Source organism: Rana temporaria, unplaced genomic scaffold (genome assembly GCF_905171775.1).
Source record: "Rana temporaria unplaced genomic scaffold, aRanTem1.1, whole genome shotgun sequence".
In the NCBI taxonomy this organism is placed as follows: domain Eukaryota; kingdom Metazoa; phylum Chordata; class Amphibia; order Anura; family Ranidae; genus Rana; species Rana temporaria.
In genome coordinates, this window is record NW_024404510.1 from 86,120 (window position 1) to 106,790 (window position 20,671).

General features: G+C 50.6%; 1 protein-coding gene across 1 annotated transcript in view; it reads right to left on the bottom strand.

Annotated features, from left to right (window-relative positions):
* Nucleotides 1-12,176: 12,176 nt before the first annotated feature.
* LOC120922036 (otogelin-like) overlaps nt 12,177-20,671 on the bottom strand; it is a 67,741-nt gene continuing 59,246 nt past the window's right edge. The window contains exons 5-6 of the mRNA XM_040334575.1: nt 15,821-15,900; nt 12,177-12,926 (exon numbers count right to left, since the gene is read on the bottom strand). Coding sequence (XP_040190509.1) covers nt 12,726-12,926; nt 15,821-15,900 — 281 coding nt within the window. The 3' untranslated portion in view covers nt 12,177-12,725. The remainder of the gene's footprint in view (nt 12,927-15,820; nt 15,901-20,671) is intronic.

Sequence of the window (20,671 nt, forward strand, 5' to 3'; positions counted from 1 at the left end):
CTAGGTTCTGCCCTCCCGTGGGTCACTAGGTGCTGCCCTCTTATGGGTGGGTCACTAGGTGCTGCCCTCTTATGGGTGGGTCACTAGGTGCTGCCCTCCTATGGGTGGGTCACTAGGTGCTGCCCTCCTATGGGTGGGTCACTAGGTGCTGCCCTCTTATGGATGGGTCACTAGGTGCTGCCCTCTCATGGGTGGGTCACTAGGTCCTGCCCTCTCATGGGTGGGTCACTAGGTGCTGCCCTCTCATGGGTGGGTCACTAGGTGCTGCCCTCTCATGGGTGGGTCACTAGGTGCTGCCCTCTTATGGATGGGTCACTAGGTGCTGCCCTCCTATGGGTGGGTCACTAGGTGCTGCCCTCTCATGGGTGGGTCACTAGGTGCTGCCCTCTCATGGGTGGGTCACTAGGTGCTGCCCTCTCATGGGTGGGTCACTAGGTGCTGCCCTCTCATGGGTGGGTCACTAGGTGCTGCCCTCTCATGGGTGGGTCACTAGGTGCTGCCCTCTTATGGATGGGTCACTAGGTGCTGCCCTCCTGTGGGTCACTAGGTGCTGCCCTCTCATGGGTGGGTCACTAGGTGCTGCCCTCTCATGGGTGGGTCACTAGGTGCTGCCCTCTCATGGGTGGGTCACTAGGTGCTGCCCTCTCATGGGTGGGTCACTAGGTGCTGCCCTCTCATGGGTGGGTCACTAGGTGCTGCCCTCTCATGGGTGGGTCACTAGGTGCTGCCCTCTCATGGGTGGGTCACTAGGTGCTGCCCTCTCATGGGTGGGTCACTAGGTGCTGCCCTCTTATGGATGGGTCACTAGGTGCTGCCCTCCTGTGGGTCACTAGGTGCTGCCCTCTCATGGGTGGGTCACTAGGTGCTGCCCTCTCATGGGTGGGTCACTAGGTGCTGCCCTCTCATGGGTGGGTCACTAGGTGCTGCCCTCTCATGGGTGGGTCACTAGGTGCTGCCCTCTCATGGGTGGGTCACTAGGTGCTGCCCTCTCATGGGTGGGTCACTAGGTGCTGCCCTCTCATGGGTGGGTCACTAGGTGCTGCCCTCCTATGGGTGGGGTCCTTGTTCTGCCTCCTTGGCTCGGGGTTCCTCCTCGCGGCGGCGGTCGCCTATATTGGATGTAAGTTGCCGGTTGGGTGGAAGAGGAAATTGTCTGAACACTTCTCCTTTCTCCTCACAGCTGGAAGAACCCCGGAGGAGCCGTCAGAGGGAAGTCACCGCCGACACACCGTGGACGTCCCGACACTCCGCCACCGGGATTGTCCTCCACTATGAGGGGCCACCGGGATTGTCCTCCACTATGAGGGGCCACCGGGATTGTCCTCCACTATGAGGGGCCACCGGGATTGTCCTCCACTATGAGGGGCCGCCGGGGGTAAGAATCCTTCTATTAGGACATTGTAGACTTCTGTGGTCTCACTACTGCCCCCTGCTGGACTGTAATACCTAGTGCTGGAGCTGTATGTGTGTGTATGGTGGGGGGAGGGGAGGGTTCACATTGCAGTACTAGACACGTATGAGGGTGATATGCGGGGTGTGTAGCGCTCGTGTGCGCTCGGCACCCCCACAAAATGGTCTCTATGAAGTGGACATTGGGGGTCTTCAGCAGGTTCCTGATTTTTCCTTCGACTCGAAATTCCAATCTATGACCCGCCTTGCCTGCGACCGGCTTCTGGATCCTTGTCTGCCTGTTGCTGACCCCAGCCTGTGTCTTGGACTCCGCTGCCGGACTGACCACAAGCTGTATCCTGACACTGCCTCTGCTCTGTGTTCCTGTACCTCTCTGCCCGCTTGTTGCTGGACTCTCTGCCCGCTTCTTGCTGGACTCTCTGCCCGCTTGTTGCTGGACTCTCTGCCCGCTTGTTGCTGGACTCTCTGCCCGCTTGTTGCTGGACTCTCTGCCCGCTTGTTGCTGGACTCTCTGCCTCATGTGCCCTGAATGGTAAGTTTGGAAATGTGGTCACCTTACGTCTACGGGCCTTCCTTTATCTAGATACACAACATCTACGGACCTTCCTTTATCCAGATACACCACGTCTACGGGCCTTCCTTTATCCAGATACACCACATCTACGGACCTTCCTTTATCCAGATACACCACATCTACGGACCTTCCTTTATCCAGATACACCACATCTACGGACCTTCCTTTATCTAGATACACCACATCTACGGACCTTCCTTTATCTAGATACACCACATCTACGGACCTTCCTTTATCCAGATACACCACATCTACGGGCCTTCCTTTATCCAGATACACCACATCTACGGACCTTCCTTTATCCAGATACACCACATCTACGGACCTTCCTTTATCCAGATACACCACATCTACGGACCTTCCTTTATCTAGATACACCACATCTACGGACCTTCCTTTATCTAGATACACCACGTCTACGGGCCTTCCTTTATCCAGATACACCACGTCTACAGGCCTTCCTTTATCTAGATACACCACGTCTACGGGCCTTCCTTTATCCAGATACACCACATCTACGGACCTTCCTTTATCTAGATACACCACATCTACAGACCTTCCTTTATCTAGATACACAACATCTACGGACCTTCCTTTATCCAGATACACCACGTCTACAGACCTTCCTTTATCCAGATACACCACGTCTACGGGCCTTCCTTTATCCAGATACACCACGTCTACAGGCCTTCCTTTATCTAGATACACCACATCTACGGACCTTCCTTTATCTAGATACACCACATCTACGGACCTTCCTTTATCTAGATACACCACGTCTACGGACCTTCCTTTATCTAGATACACCACGTCTACGGTCCTTCCTTTATCCAGATACACCACGTCTACGGACCTTCCTTTATCTAGATACACCACGTCTACGGGCCTTCCTTTATCTAGATACACCACGTCTACGGGCCTTCCTTTATCCAGATACACCACGTATACGGGCCTTCCTTTATCTAGATACACCACATCTATGGGCCTTCCTTTATCTAGATACACCACGTCTACGGGCCTTCCTTTATCCAGATACACCACGTCTACAGACCTTCCTTTATCTAGATACACCACGTCTACAGACCTTCCTTTATCCAGATACACCACGTCTACGGGCCTTCCTTTATCTAGATACACCACGTCTACAGACCTTCCTTTATCCAGATACACCACGTCTACGGACCTTCCTTTATCCAGATACACCACGTCTACGGACCTTCCTTTATCCAGATACACCACGTCTACGGGCCTTCCTTTATCTAGATACACCACGTCTACGGGCCTTCCTTTATCTAGATACACCACATCTACAGACCTTCCTTTATCTAGATACACCACGTCTATGGACCTTCCTTTATCTAGATACACCACGTCTACGGGCCTTCCTTTATCTAGATACACCACATCTACGGGCCTTCCTTTATCTAGATACACCACGTCTACGGACCTTCCTTTATCCAGATACACCACGTCTACGACCCTTCCTTTATCTAGATACACCACGTCTACGGGCCTTCCTTTATCTAGATACACCACATCTACGGGCCTTCCTTTATCCAGATACACCACGTCTATGGGCCTTCCTTTATCTAGATACACCACGTCTACGGGCCTTCCTTTATCTAGATACACCACGTCTACGGGCCTTCCTTTATCCAGATACACCACGTCTACGGGCCTTCCTTTATCTAGATACACCACGTCTACGGACCTTCCTTTATCCAGATACACCACGTCTACGACCCTTCCTTTATCTAGATACACCACGTCTACGGACCTTCCTTTATCTAGATACACCACGTCTACGGGCCTTCCTTTATGTAGATACACCACGTCTACGGGCCTTCCTTTATCCAGATACACCACATCTACGGGCCTTCCTTTATCTAGATACACCACGTCTACGGGCCTTCCTTTATCTAGATACACCACATCTACGGACCTTCCTTTATCTAGATACACCACGTCTACGGACCTTCCTTTATCCAGATACACCACGTCTACGGACCTTCCTTTATCTAGATACACCACGTCTACGGGCCTTCCTTTATCTAGATACACCACGTCTACGGTCCTTCCTTTATCCAGATACACCACGTCTACGGACCTTCCTTTATCCAGATACACCACGTCTACGGGCCTTCCTTTATCTAGATACACCACGTCTACGGGCCTTCCTTTATCCAGATACACCACGTCTACAGACCTTCCTTTATCTAGATACACCACGTCTACGGACCTTCCTTTATCTAGATACACCACGTCTACGGACCTTCCTTTATCTAGATACACCACATCTACGGGCCTTCCTTTATCTAGATACACCACATCTACGGGCCTTCCTTTATCTAGATACACCACGTCTACAGGCCTTCCTTTATCTAGATACACCACATCTATGGGCCTTCCTTTATCTAGATACACCACATCTACAGACCTTCCTTTATCTAGATACACCACGTCTACGGGCCTTAATTTATCTAGATACACCACATCTACAGGCCTTCCTTTATCTAGATACACCACGTCTACGGGCCTTCCTTTATCCAGATACACCACGTCTACGGGCCTTCCTTTATCTAGATACACCACATCTACAGGCCTTCCTTTATCTAGATACACCACATCTACGGGCCTTCCTTTATCCAGATACACCACGTCTACAGGCCTTCCTTTATCTAGATACACCACGTCTACGGGCCTTCCTTTATCTAGATACACCACGTCTACGGACCTTCCTTTATCTAGATACACCACATCTACGGGCCTTCCTTTATCCAGATACACCACGTCTACGGGCCTTTCTTTATCCAGATACACCACATCTACGGGCCTTCCTTTATCCAGATACACCACGTCTACAGACCTTCCTTTATCTAGATACACCACGCCTACGGGCCTTCCTTTATGTAGATACACCACGTCTACAGGCCTTCCTTTATCTAGATACACCACGTCTATGGACCTTCCTTTATCCAGATACACCACGTCTACAGACCTTCCTTTATCTAGATACACCACGTCTACGGACCTTCCTTTATCCAGATACACCACGTCTACGGGCCTTCCTTTATCTAGATACACCACGTCTACGGGCCTTCCTTTATCCAGATACACCACGTCTACGGACCTTCCTTTATCTAGATACACCACGTCTACGGGCCTTCCTTTATCCAGATACACCACATCTACGGACCTTCCTTTATCTAGATACACCACATCTACGGGCCTTCCTTTATCCAGATACACCACGTCTACAGGCCTTCCTTTATCCAGATACACCACGTCTACAGACCTTCCTTTATCTAGATACACCACGTCTACGGGCCTTCCTTTATGTAGATACACCACGTCTACAGGCCTTCCTTTATCTAGATACACCACATCTACGGACCTTCCTTTATCTAGATACACCACGTCTACGGGCCTTCCTTTATCTAGATACACCACGTCTACGGGCCTTCCTTTATCTAGATACACCACATCTACGGGCCTTCCTTTATCCAGATACACCACGTCTACGGGCCTTCCTTTATCCAGATACACCACGTCTACGGGCCTTCCTTTATCTAGATACACCACGTCTACGGGCCTTCCTTTATCTAGATACACCACATCTACGGGCCTTCCTTTATCTAGATACACCACATCTACGGGCCTTCCTTTATCCAGATACACCACGTCTACGGGCCTTCCTTTATCTAGATACACCACATCTATGGGCCTTCCTTTATCTAGATACACCACGTCTACAGACCTTCCTTTATCCAGATACACCACGTCTACGGGCCTTCCTTTATCCAGATACACCACGTCTACGGGCCTTCCTTTATCTAGATACACCACATCTATGGGCCTTCCTTTATCTAGATACACCACGTCTACAGACCTTCCTTTATCCAGATACACCACGTCTACGGGCCTTCCTTTATCCAGATACACCACGTCTACAGACCTTCCTTTATCCAGATACACCACATCTACGGGCCTTCCTTTATCTAGATACACCACGTCTACGGCCTTCCTTTTATTTCTAGATACACCAGGTCTAAGGACCTTCCTCTATCCAGATACACCACGTTTAGGGGCCTTCCTTTATCTAGATACACCACATCTACCGACCTTCCTTTATCTAGATACACCACATCTACCGACCTTCCTTTATCCAGATACACCACATCTACGGCCTTCCTTTTATTTCTAGATACACCAGGTCTAAGGACCTTCCTCTTTCCAGATACACCACGTTTATGTGCCTTCCTTTATTTAGATACACCACGTCTACGGCCTTCCTTTTATTTCTAGATACACCAGGTCTAAGGACCTTCCTCTATCCAGATACACCACGTCTACGGGCCTTCCTTTATCTAGATACACCACGTCTACGGGCCTTCCTTTATCCAGATACACCACGTCTACGGGCCTTCCTTTATCTAGATACACCACGTCTACGGGCCTTCCTTTATCTAGATACACCACGTCTACGGGCCTTCCTTTATCCAGATACACCACGTCTTACGGGCCTTCCTTTATCTAGATACACCACGTCTACGGGCCTTCCTTTATCTAGATACACCACGTCTACGGCCTTCCTTTTATTTCTAGATACACCAGGTCTAAGGACCTTCCTTTATCCAGATACACCACGTTTACGGGCCTTCCTTTATCTAGATACACCACATCTACGGGCCTTCCTTTATCCAGATACACCACGTCTACGGGCCTTCCTTTATCCAGATACACCACGTCTACGGGCCTTCCTTTATCTAGATACACCACGTCTACGGGCCTTCCTTTATCTAGATACACCACATCTACGGGCCTTCCTTTATCTAGATACACCACATCTACGGACCTTCCTTTATCCAGATACACCACATCTACGGGCCTTCCTTTATCCAGATACACCACATCTACAGACCTTCCTTTATCTAGATACACCACGTCTACGGGCCTTCCTTTATCTAGATACACCACGTCTACGGGCATTCCTTTATCTAGATACACCACATCTACGGGCCTTCCTTTATCTAGATACACCACGTCTACGGGCATTCCTTTATCTAGATACACCACGTCTACGGGCCTTCCTTTATCCAGATACACCACGTCTACGGGCCTTCCTTTATCTAGATACACCACGTCTACGGGCCTTCCTTTATCTAGATACACCACGTCTACGGACCTTCCTTTATCCAGATACACCACGTCTACAGACCTTCCTTTATCTAGATACACCACGTCTACGGGCCTTCCTTTATCCAGATACACCACATCTACGGACCTTCCTTTATCTAGATACACCACATCTACGGGCCTTCCTTTATCTAGATACACCACATCTACGGGCATTCCTTTATCTAGATACACCACGTCTACGGGCCTTCCTTTATCCAGATACACCACGTCTACGGGCCTTCCTTTATCTAGATACACCACGTCTACGGGCCTTCCTTTATCTAGATGGCAGCTCACCTCCTCATAGAAGGTTAGTAGATCGGTTTGGGAAGAACGATTCTTCATGAATCCATGCTGATTACTGCTAATGATCCCGTTCTCATTACTAAAATCTTGTATATAGTCCCTTATCATCCCTCCAAGATCTTACATACTATCGGTGTTAGGCTGACTGCTCTGTAATTCCCAGGGATGGATTTTGGGTCCTTTCCAAATATTGGAGCTACATTGGCTTTTCTCCAATCAGCTGGTACCATTCCAGTCAGTAAAAATTAGGAAAAATGGTCTGGTGATTACTTGACTTAGTTCTCTAAGTACCCTCGGGTGCAACCACCTGGTCCCGGTGATTTATTAATGTTACATTTCCCCAAGTCTAATTCTGTCCTCTGTTGGCCATGGAGGGGCTTCCTGTGATGTGTCCTGAGGATAAACTCTGCAGATTTGGTTACTGAAGCCCCTCCCCCCGATTCCCTCGTGAAGAGAAGAATAAATTTAATACCTTCACCATCTCCCCATCCTTTGTAACCAATATGGTCTGTCCTCCCTTTTTTACTGTTTATGTACTTTTTGCTCTCCTCCGCCATGTTCTCTCTTAGCCGCCCTGATTGCACCCTTATATTTCTTGTTGCATTCTTTGTAAAGTCTGAATGCTGTAACAAGTGAAATATTTGCGCTGTAAAGTGTTATACAAATTAGTGTGTGTGTGCATATAACCACATACATATACAAGTACAAAAAATGGGTGGGGAAAGTCCAAAAAAAAAGGGGAGTGACACTAATATACCAGTAAACAATATTGTTGAATAGTCATTAATCGAGGGCACAGTGCTGAAGAGGTCCAGGTACAACAAAATCCAACCATGTAGGGGTGCAGTTCATCAATACTTTATCCAATCAATAACGTTGTGAAGTGAAAAATGTTGAAAAACACAAAAATAAAAATAAAATATAAAAATAGAAATAAAAATAAATATAAAAATAAGAATAAGAATAAGGGTCAAAGTATTTCAGAAGAAGGAGGCCTTGTATCCAAAAAGGGTGAAAGATAGAGAGTGAGCCGTAACCAAGATCTCATATATGCACCTCTAGTGATCCCAGCAGCTCACCTCTAATCTGGCAAGCTGGATTAAATCAGCCTGATCCTGATGGGTGTGGTCCGTTGTTGGATATCACATACGGGTCTCCATAAAGTGTATTACATGAAAAAGTAAAAGGAGTAAAAACCAAATGGTGTGATAACGTCACAGAGAGGGGTAGCAATGTCTTCTGATTTAAACCAGTGGAGATGCACTCACATGTGGGGGAAAAAACTGGGGCTCTTATCCACGAACGCCGAGCTCGTCAGTCCCTCCTTCCTCTCCCTTACTGATTCTTCAGGGTTAGGAGTCCCGTGTCCCCAATGGTTCACGAGTCGGCTCTTGTTATGTATGAGGATCTCGGTGGTGTATGTGGGGTAAGAGAGAAGGACAAGCCTGATCGTGTGATATCATCAACAATAAACAAAACCCCCCAGGAATGCCCAGGTAGTAATGCACTCACATGAACAATATAACAGAGAAGACCTTCCTCCACGAGTGCGGACTCGCAATAAATCTGTGCCTCCAACACTTCCCCTCTATCTGTGGCTCAGTCCGGACACTCAGATGTGGCAGTCATACATGGGGGGAAGTGGAATAGACAACCACAGCGTAGCCCAGTCAGACGTGAAAAGTTTATTTTAAAAGCACTTAAAAACTCACATTTAAAATCGAAATTGCTGCATCAATCCGACGAGTGGCGAACTCGTATATCCAGTGGTCGGATGCTGGAGTGTGTCAATCCCTCCAATCCCGACGCGTATCGTCAACATGTGACTTCATCAGGGGATGATGTAGGGGACACACTAACAGATATTTATAGTCTGTGAAATTGGGCGGCCATTTTGTAGAAGCCCATGTATCTCAATGGGGACAGAGATTATTTCAACCCACCTGCACCATGATGTTGGTTATATTCAATACTGTCCACATACAGGGAACCCGACGAATGCATCCACAGTATTGTCAGTCCCTACAGTGCAGGCAGGCGGATGGTGTGCCAAGGGCACAAAGAACCTATTACCAATGAAATATACAGAACGGGAAAGAGAATTAGGAACTCGAAAAGATAAGGAGAGGGGGGGTGGGGGGGGGGGAACGGAGGACGAGGGAATCCCCCTGGTGGCAGAGAATGGTATTGGAAACTGAAAACACAGACTGGGACGTAAGAGGCACTCGTGACAGAGCAAGCTCTCTTCAGTGCATGTTGCCAATAATTAGAAGACCTGGAAAGAGCATCTGGGGGACATATAGATATATATAATCCTGGAAGTGAGACGGTATACCATAGACAAAAGGATCCAAGCGGAAATATCCACAGGGCACAGGTGTCTACCTGTAAGGTATAAAGAGGCAGACATCTCTCTTCTCATCTGTTGCCACAGATAGATCAGTAATAGGGGTATACATACTTGGGATGTAGAATACCCAGCAGTCTGGATAATGTTAGTCCACTGGTGAAAAAAATATATATAAAAAAATAAAAAAGAAGAAATAAAAAAAAAAAAAAAATTTTTTTCACCAGTGGACTAACATTATCCAGACTGCTGGGTATTCTATTCTCTGTTATATTGTTCATGTGAGTGCATTACTACCTGGGCATTCCTGGGGGGTTTTTGTTTATTGTTGATGATATCACATGATCAGGCTTGTCCTTCTCTCTTACCCCACATACACCACCGAGATCCTCATACATAACAAGAGCCGACTCGTGAACCATTGGGGACACGGGACTCCTAACCTTGGAGAATCAGTAAGGGAGAGGAAGGAGGGACTGACGAGCTCGGCGTTCGTGGATAAGAGCCCCACATGTGAGTGCATCTCCACTGGTTTAAATCAGACGACATTGCTACCCCTCTCTGTGACGTTATCACACCATTTGGTTTCTACTCCTTTTACTTTTTCATGTAATATACTTTATGGAGACCCGTATGTGATATCCAACAACGGACCACACCCATCAGGATCAGGCTGATTTAATCCAGCTTGCCAGATCAGAGGTGAGCTGCTGGGATCACTAGAGGTGCATATATGAGATCTTGGTTACGCCTCACTCTCTATCTTTCACCCTTTTTGGATACAAGGCCTCCTTCTTCTGAAATACTTTGACCCCTATTTTTATTCTTATTTTTATATTTATTTTTATTTCTATTTTTATATTTTATTTTTATTTTTGTGTTTTTCAACATTTTTCACTTCACAACGTTATTGATTGGATAAAGTATTGATGAACTGCACCCCTACATGGTTGGATTTTGTTGTACCTGGACCTCTTCAGCACTGTGCCCTCGATTAATGACTATTCAACAATATTGTTTACTGGTATATTAGTGTCACTCCCCTTTTTTTTTGGACTTTCCCCACCCATTTTTTGTACTTGTATATGTATGTGGTTATATGCACACACACATTAATTTGTATAACACTTTACAGCGCAAATATTTCACTTGTTACAATTATCACTTTTTGTCTATCGAGGTAGACCTCTTTTTTATTTGCAGCAGTATCCCCACTTTTCACTTGTCCCCTCACCCTAGACAGCGCAGGAGTTCACTTCACTTTTAAAGTCTGAATGCTGATGATGATCCCTCAGCCTTGTATTTTTTGAAGGCCTTCTCCTTTATATGCCTTTTGCACAGTTTTTGCGTCTCTGCCCCTCCCACAATGGGGAGGTTCCCTGCAGTAGTTTGTGTCTCTGCCCCTCCCACAATGAGGAGATTTCCTGCAGTAGTTTGTGTCTCTGCCCCTCCCACAATGGGGAGATTTCCTGCAGTAGTTTGTGTCTCTGCCCCTCCCACAATGGGGAGGTTTCCTGCAGTAGTTTGTGTCTCTGCCCCTCCCACAATGGGGAGATTTCCTGCAGTAGTTTGTGTCTCTGCCCCTCCCACAATGGGGAGGTTCCCTGCAGTAGTTTGTGTCTCTGCCCCTCCCACAATGGGGAGATTTCCTGCAGTAGTTTGTGTCTCTGCCCCTCCCACAATGGGGAGATTTCCTGCAGTAGTTTGTGTCTCTGCCCCTCCCACAATGGAGAGATTTCCTGCAGTAGTTTGTGTCTCTGCCCCTCCCACAATGGGGAGATCTCCTGCAGTAGTTTGTGTCTCTGCCCCTCCCACAATGGGGAGATTTCCCTGCAGTAGTTTGTGTCTCTGCCCCTCCCACAATGGGGAGATTTCCCTGCAGTAGTTTGTGTCTCTGCCCCTCCCACAATGGGGAGATTTCCCTGCAGTAGTTTGTGTCTCTGCCCCTCCCACAATGGGGAGATTTCCCCCAGTAGTTTGTGTCTCTGCCCCTCCCACAATGGGGAGATTTCCTGCAGTAGTTTGTGTCTCTGCCCCTCCCACAATGGGGAAATTTCATGCAGTAATTTGTGTCTCTGCCCCTCCCACAATGGGGAGATTTCATGCAGTAATTTGTGTCTCTGCCCCTCCCACAATGGGGAGATTTCATGCAGTAGTTTGTGTCTCTGCCCCTCCCACAATGGAGAGATTTCCTGCAGTAGTTTGTGTCTCTGCCCCTCCCACAATGGGGAGGTTTCCCCCAGTAGTTTGTTTCTCTGCTCCTCCCCCCTGTGTGTGGTCTCCGGTACCGCCCCAGACTCTCCCCCTCCCCCCGTGTGCAGTCTCCACCCCCCTGTGATGTGAGGCTCTTTGGACCAATCATCTCATCAATCATACAATTTACTTGCATTGCGATGGCAGACTACAGACAATAACTTACAAGTCCAGTGTGGGGGGTTAGAGTGTAAGCTCTGTGGGTCATATTATACAGCAGTGCTGAGTGACAGCGCCACCCGGTGGTGAAATGGGTCAATACAGAGGAGAGGGGGCAGGTGGGGGGGTCATTATGAATTCAGCGGAGGATGGGTGACCTGGAAGCTTGTCCTCTCTGCAGCTGTCCCGCATGGCTTTCCATTGGCTGAGGTGAGTGGAGGGCGGTTGGCACAGAGGTGACGCGTGGCGAACGGACGCACACAGACGCACCATTTCCGGGGGGAGCGCTGTCATTGGATTCTAGGACTAAGAAGTGGAAGGAAAGCGAAGTGCGGCGGTGGCGGCGTCTGCCTGGCTGCAAGTTCCTGTGATAAATAGTCATTCAGAAGATTGGCACTTTTCCTGGGAACCCGTCCTGACGAGGTGGACCAGACTACAAGCCCACCTCCCTCCACCTGATCCCGGGTCTCCCGCTCGCTCCCTCACTGTCCATCCCATTCAGGACCACTGGCAGGAACAGTCTGTCGGTTCTTGGATGGAATAATTGACCCAAGTGGAGTTTCCGGTGCAATATAACTGAACGACCCGCCGCTGGAGGCCGAGCTCCCGGCAGCACTTGCAGAAGCGGGCATAGGTATTGATGTTGTAGTTGTAGATGCTGGCGGAGGGGCACTTTCCGTCACATGACACGATGTTCACCTGTGGAGGAGAGCAGAGCCACATCAACAACAAGGCTATTCACCAAGACTGTCAGCTTCACCACGAGCCCCGGAGCTGTCACCGAGCCACGGAGCCCTCGCCGAACCCCGGAACCCTCACCAAGCCCCGGAACCCTCGCCGAACCACGGAGCCCTCAATGAGCTTCGGAGCCCTCGCCGAGCCCCGGAACCCTCACCGAACCACGGAACCCTCACCGAGCCCCGGAACCATCACGAGCCCCGGAACCATCACCAAACCCCCGGAACCCTCACCAAACCCCCGGAACCCTCACCAAGCCCCGGAACCCTCAATGAGCTTCGGAGCCCTCGCAGAGCCCCGGAACCCTCACCGAACCACGGAACCCCCACCGAGCCCCGGAACCCTTACCGAGCCCCGGAACCCTTACCGAGCCCCGGAACCCTCACCGAGCCCCGGAACCCTCACCGAGCCCCGGAACCCTCACCAAACCCCCGGAACCCTTACCAAGCCCCGGAACCCTCACCGAGCCCCGGAACCCTCACCAAACCCCCGGAACCCTCACCAAGCCCCGGAACCCTCACCAAGCCCCGAAACCCTCACCAAGCCCTGGAACCCTCGCCGAACCACGGAGCCCTCAATGAGCTTCGGAGCCCTCGCCGAGCCCTGGAACCCTCGCCGAACCACGGAGCCCTCAATGAGCTTCGGAGCCCTCGCCGAGCCCCGGAACCCTCACCGAACCACGGAACCCTCACCGAGCCCCGGAACCATCACCAAACCCCGGAACCATCACCAAACCCTCACCGAGCCCTGGAACCCTCGCCGAACCACGGAGCCCTCAATGAGCTTCGGAGCCCTCGCCGAGCCCTGGAACCCTCGCCGAACCACGGAGCCCTCAATGAGCTTCGGAGCCCTCACCGAGCCCCGGAACCCTCGCCGAACCACGGAGCCCTCAATGAGCTTCGGAGCCCTCACCGAGCCCCGGAACCCTCGCCGAACCACGGAGCCCTCAATGAGCTTCGGAGCCCTCACCAAGCCCCGGAACCCTCGCCGAACCACGGAGCCCTCAATGAGCTTCGGAGCCCTCACCGAGCCCCGGAACCCTCACCGAACCACGGAACCCTCACCGAGCCCCGGAACCATCACGAGCCCCGGAACCATCACCAAACCCCCGGAACCCTCACCAAACCCCGGAACCCTCACCAAGCCCCGGAACCCTCGCCGAACCACGGAGCCCTGAATGAGCTTCGGAGCCCTCGCCAAGCCCCGGAACCCTCACCGAACCACGGAACCCTCACCGAGCCCCGGAACCATCACCGAGCCCCGGAACCATCACCAAACCCCCGGAACCATCACCAAACCCCCGGAACCCTCACCAAGCCCCGGAACCCTCAATGAGCTTCGGAGCCCTCGCAGAGCCCCGGAACCCTCACCGAACCACGGAACCCCCACCGAGCCCCGGAACCCTTACCGAGCCCCGGAACCCTCACCGAGCCCCGGAACCCTCACCGAGCCCCGGAACCCTCACCAAACCCCCGGAACCCTCACCAAGCCCCGGAACCCTCACCGAGCCCCGGAACCCTCACCAAACCCCCGGAACCCTCACCAAGCCCCGGAACCCTCACCAAGCCCCGAAACCCTCACCAAGCCCTGGAACCCTCGCCGAACCACGGAGCCCTCAATGAGCTTCGGAGCCCTCGCCGAGCCCCGGAACCCTCACCGAACCACGGAACCCTCACCGAGCCCCGGAACCATCACCAAACCCCGGAACCATCACCAAACCCCGGAACCATCACCAAACCCTCACCGAGCCCCAGAACCGTCACCGTGCCACAGAACCCTCACCGAGCCCCAGAACTGTCACCGTTCCACAGAACCCTCACCGAGCCCAGAACCCTCACCGAGCCCCGGAACCATCACCGAACCCTCACCGAGCCCCGGAACCGTCACCGTGCCACAGCACCCTCACCAAGCCCCGGAACCGTCACTGTGCCACAGAACCCTCACCGAGCCCCAGAACCGCCACAGAACCCTTACCGAGCCCCAGAACCACCCCGGAACCGTCACCGAGCCACGGAACCCCCACCAAACCCCGGAACCCTCACCAAGCCCCAGAACCATCACCGAACCGTCTCCGAGCCCCAGAACTGTCACCGAGTCCTGGAACCATCACGAGTCCCGGAACCGTCACCGAGCCCAATCCCCGGAACCATCTCCGAACCCTCACCGAGCCCCGGAACCGTCACCATGCCACAGCACCCTGACCGAGCCCCAGACCGTCACCATGCCACAGAACCTTCACCGAGCCCCAGAACCGCTACAGAACCCTCACCGAGCCCCAGAACCGCCACGGAACCCTCACCGAGCCCCAGAACTGTCACCGTTCCACAGAACCCTCACCGAGCCCAGAACCCTCACCAAGCCCCGGAACCCTCACCGAACCGTCACCGAGCCACGGAGCCCTCACCAAGCCCCGGAATCGTCACCGTGCCACAGCACCCTCACCGAGCCCGGAACCGTCACCTTGCCACAGAACCCTCACCGAGCCCTAGAACGAGCCACGGAGCCCTCACCAAGCCCCGGAACCGGCACCGTGCCGCGGAAACCCTCACCGAGCCACGGAAACCCTCACCGAGCCACGGAAACCCACTGAGCCCCGAAACCCTCACCAAACCCCGGAAACTCTCACCGAGCCACACAACCCTCACGAGCCCCAGAACCCTCACCGAGCCACGGAACCCTCACCAAACCCCGGAAACCCTCTCCGAGCCACGGAACCCTCACCAAACCCCGGAAACGTCACCGAGCCCCAGTGCCCTCACTGAGCCCCAGAACTGCTAAAAGTCTTTCCCGGCAGTGTGGACACGGTGGGGGTGGGGTGACAGTCCTTTCATGGGCTGAGCTCACAATGTACTTACTGGGGTGTTACTTCTACAATCGTTCTTCCTGATCGTCATCCGGACCGTCACCCGCTTACAGAACTTTCCATCTTCCTTACCTGAAACAAACAAAATCCAACTCAGGACTTGACCCAAGAGCTGACACTTCCTGGCCCGGGGTTGGACAGGTAGTCTATGTCAGCGATGGTTTTTGTGGTCCTCCACTCTTGGGGGGCGCACTTGGCTCTGGATTCCAGGGAAGACGTTGTTGTGTTTAGTGAAGGAAATCACAAATTTCACAAATTGCCTGCAAATTTGAGGAATTCTGACCGCGTGTCCGACCCCCCGAGATCAGACCCCCCGGGATCAGACCCCCCCCCCCAGGATCAGACCCCCCCCCCCAGGATCAGACCCCCCCCCAGGATCAGACCCCCTCCCCCCCCGGGGTCAGACCCCCCCCCGGGATCAGACCCCCCCCCCAGGATCAGACCCCCCCCCCAGGATCAGACCCCCCCGGGATCAGACCCCTCCCCCCCCCGGGATCAGACCCCCCCCCCCCGAGATCAGACCCCCCGGGATCAGACCCTCCCCCCCCCCCCCCCCGGGATCAGACACCCCGGGATCAGACCCCCCCCGGGTTCATACACCTCCCCCCCCGGGATCAGACCCCCCCCCCCGGATCAGAGCGCAGGCTGGACTGTGTATATATCAGACCCATACTCAGTGTATATATTACAGTCCGGCACGTATTCCGTGTATATACACCATATGACCAAAAGTATTGGGACGCCGGCCTTTACACAAACTTTAATGACCCCCCCAGTCTTAGTCCGGAGGGTTCAATACTGAGTTGGCCCCGCCCTTTGCAGATCTAACAGCTCCACCTCTTCTGGGAAGGCCGTCCACAAGGTTTAGGGGTGTGTCTTATGGGAATGTGTGACCATTCTTCCAGAAGAGCATTTGTGGGGTCAGGACTCTGTGCAGGCCAGTCAGGTTCCTCCACACCAAACTTGCTCATCCATGTCTTTTATGGTCCTTGCTTTGTGCTCTGGTGTGCAGTCATGTTGGAACAGTGAGGGGCCGTCCCCAAACTCCTCCCACAAAGTTGGGAGCAGGAAATTGTCCAAAATGTCTTGTTATGCCGACGCCTCAAGAGTTCCCTTCACTGGAACTAAGGGGCCCAACTCCTGAAAAACACCCCCGTGTGCGGGCGTAGCGCATCTCATAACGTAACGTAGAGAGGCAAGAACAGTATTCACAAAGCACTTGCTCCCTTTGTTGCGCCGGCGTAGCGTAAATTGGCCGGCGTAAGCCCGCCTAATTCAAAGTAGGAAGGTAGTGGGCGTGATCTATTAAAATGAAGCGTGACCCCATGTAAATGAAGGGCTGAACGAACGGCGCATGCTCAGAATCACGTCGCATATACTCCCAAAGATACGACGGCTCAATTTATACGACGTGAACGTAACCTACGCCAGCCCCATTCGCGTACGACTTACGTAAACAACGTAAAATATGACGGCTGTTCCCTGGTCCATACCCTAACATGACTTACACCTGCTTTATGAGGCTTAACTTTACGCCGGACGTACGACTTACGTAAACCGCGTATATGAATGCGCCGGGCGTAAGTACGTTCGTGAATCGGCGTATCTCGCTCATTTACATATTCGACGCGTAAAACAATGGAAGCGCCCCTTGCGGCCAGCGTAAATATGCGCCCAAGATACGATGGCGTAGGAGACTTATGTCGGTCGGATGGAGCCAAAATTCAGGCGTATCTAGCTTTAAGAATCAGGCGCACAGATACGACGGCGTAAGTGCTTTCTGAATCCGGGCCATAGTGTGTAAAGGCCGGCGTCCCAATACTTTTGGTGATTTAGGGCCAGATTCACAGTGGAGATACGACAGCGTTTCTCCTGATACGCCATCGTATCCCTGTTTCTATCTATGCGACGGATTCATAGAATCAGTTACGCATAGATAGCCAGAAGATCCGACAGGTGTAATTGTTTTACACTGTCGGATCTTAGGATGCAGTACTGCGGCCGCCGCTGGGGGGAGTTTGCGTCGTAAACCAGCGTCGGGTATGCAAATTAGGAGTTACGGAGATTCACGACGGATTTTTGCGTTCTCTACGTCGATTGAAGAAAGGACTAATAAGTTGGGCTTTAAGGGCACACAGTACTGTAACGGACACATGCATGCTGCCGGGACATCGATAACCTTCATGCAGGGGGACTACAAGGAACTGCATGGCTTGTCACAAGTGGATGTACCACATTGTATTCTGAGCTCAAAGGGTTAACTGGACAAGTCTCTTTCACTGCTGAATGCTAATGTTCCTTTCGCATAGATAATGAACCCTCTTTTGTGTGCAGGTAAACAGCCCCCCTGTGAGGTGTATGCTGAGGGGGATTATGTGTGAGTGATATTTGTTTTAAAGGTTAATTGAATTCTATTGAGAAAGGAATGTGCCTGGCCAGGAAATGTTAAGTGGGGTGAGGTGCCGAAGCGGCTAGAGACTGGTCAAGTGATTAATTCAAGGAGATGTCATTGTTCTTGTAACCGTTGTAAGCAGATATAAGCAGGTGAAATATGCCAAATAAAGTCAGTCTGCTTGACTCTACAAACGTAGCCTGTCTCGTTTCTTGGAAGGGCGTTCGATGGGATATACCGGCGGTACTGGCATATCGCAGCTTGCCAGGGAAAAGGACGTCTCCAACGGCTGAGACCCTCACACCAGTGGGTAGCCGTTACAAGTACAAATAGATGTAGAAAACTAGAGATTTATTTAGTATGAAATATCATAAAAGTGGAACGACATAAAATCAAAAAATGATGAAATGAAGTCAGCAACTAATACTACAACTGTGATTCCAACAATATACAATCATGTCATATATAGGCTTCGTTAGAGAGCACAGTTACAGGTACAATGTTATCCAGTGTAGTATTCCAAAGGTTTGGTGAAGAGCTTGCTCTACATGTTACGCGCTTAGCGCTTCCTCAGGAGCATAAGATATTGCATCTACTGAAACATATATACAAGAAAACAATGAGTTCACAAGTATACATATATAAAATAAAAAAGTTTTTTTGTGTATATACAACACATACAGTAAAACATATGCATAATACAGTAAATAAAAGAAAACCAAAAAAACCAAGAAAATGATTTGTGTCTATCAGTACGGGTGCGGTACAGCAGGGGGGTAGCGTGCCACCCATAGCCCATCAAGAGAGAGTAAAAGAGAAAAGAAGAAAGGAGGGGCATCATTGAGAGTTAGCATGCAAGTGAGAGGGGGGGGAGGAAAGAAAGAATATAAATATAGTGAGTATTCTAAAAGCTTTTGGTACGAACTATTCTATGTGTTATGTTCACATAATTGATTCCACATGAGGTATATTGACCTTTTGTGACACATTTTTACATCTATATTATTTAAATAATAATTTTTTCCTCACTATAATATCACTTTTTCCTTGTACGGTATGTACTTAGACCTTAACAATACAATATACTATATATATATATATATCCTCTTTCCCCTCCACTTACTTACCCCTGTACAGCCAAAAAACAACGTTGTGAGTCATCGACTATTAAATCTGTCTACACTAATGACCTCTTAAAATAATGAATGGTGATTGGTCGCTACCTTGAAAAAATAAAGTATGCATATCCATATACATATGTTTGATACAGGATATATTATGTTGATTAGTGTAATGAATATCTGACCGGTGTCAAAGAAGTCAAAAATGTATACTTTTTAGCTATTATTTTTGAAGTATGAGAAACGTTTTAATTCTTCTTTTATCTTATGATTGAGGTGAATGTTTTAATTCTTTATTTAGCACAATGTCCCTGACATCAGGGATCATGCGTTATGTGCATCTATAGCAATAGTGTCTGTCAGGTCAGTGCGGTGCAGAATTGGGCTGCGATACGCTTCTTTGAACCCTTTGTCTCCTAACTCCCCACTTGAGTTGTAATCTTTAATAATCTTCTGCTAATTTTTCCTTTTTCATAACACGAAATCTATGTAAAGATCCACTAAGCCGACGGTAATCATAATTTTTGTTTGCATGTTCTCTGTCAACTACGCCCCCCCCTCCTTCTCCCCTCCCCTGCTAGACTGTTTATGGGCTAGCCCTGGCGACATATCCGCCCTACTGGGCGGATCTCACGCTGGTCCGTCTGTGCGTACTGTGTGACGCCGTTGGGCGTCCTCATTGCAACCCACGTGGGGACGATTATGTGATGCAAAGTCATCCACATACTTCGAGGCGTTACATCGCCCTCCCACTCTATCTTGCAGGCCTCTGATTGGGCGCCATGCCCGACGCACCCGCCCCTATCAGCAATCAACTTCGAATACACTCTGGGCTATGATCAAGTCACGTGATGGGCGATCAATGATGACGTCATCACGGGGGCGACGGGCCACGCCGATCCAGCTGACACAGCTTATCAACAATCAGGTAAGGGGCTATAAAACTGACATAGCATAACTTACACCTAAGCGACAAAACGCCCGACGCCGGACGCTTCTGTCGCTAGAGGGGAGAATTCCCATTGCCGTCTATGGAGATGGTTCACATCTCATAGACGCGCAACGCCTGTCGCCTGAAAAAAAGTCCCGGACCCTTTTTTTCACGCGACAGGCGCGTTTTCCCATAGACAGCAATGGGAATACTTTAGAAAAAAAAAAAAAGAAACATTTGTAATCGCGGCAAATCTGCCGCTACACGCGTATGTGGCTGTCGCTTAGGTGTGAATGCAGCCTTAGGCTCCATTCACACCTAGGCGTTTTTACGCCTGTAGCGCGACGCGCACAAACGCCAGAGGGACGAAAAGTAATGAAAGGCAATGGGGATGGTTCA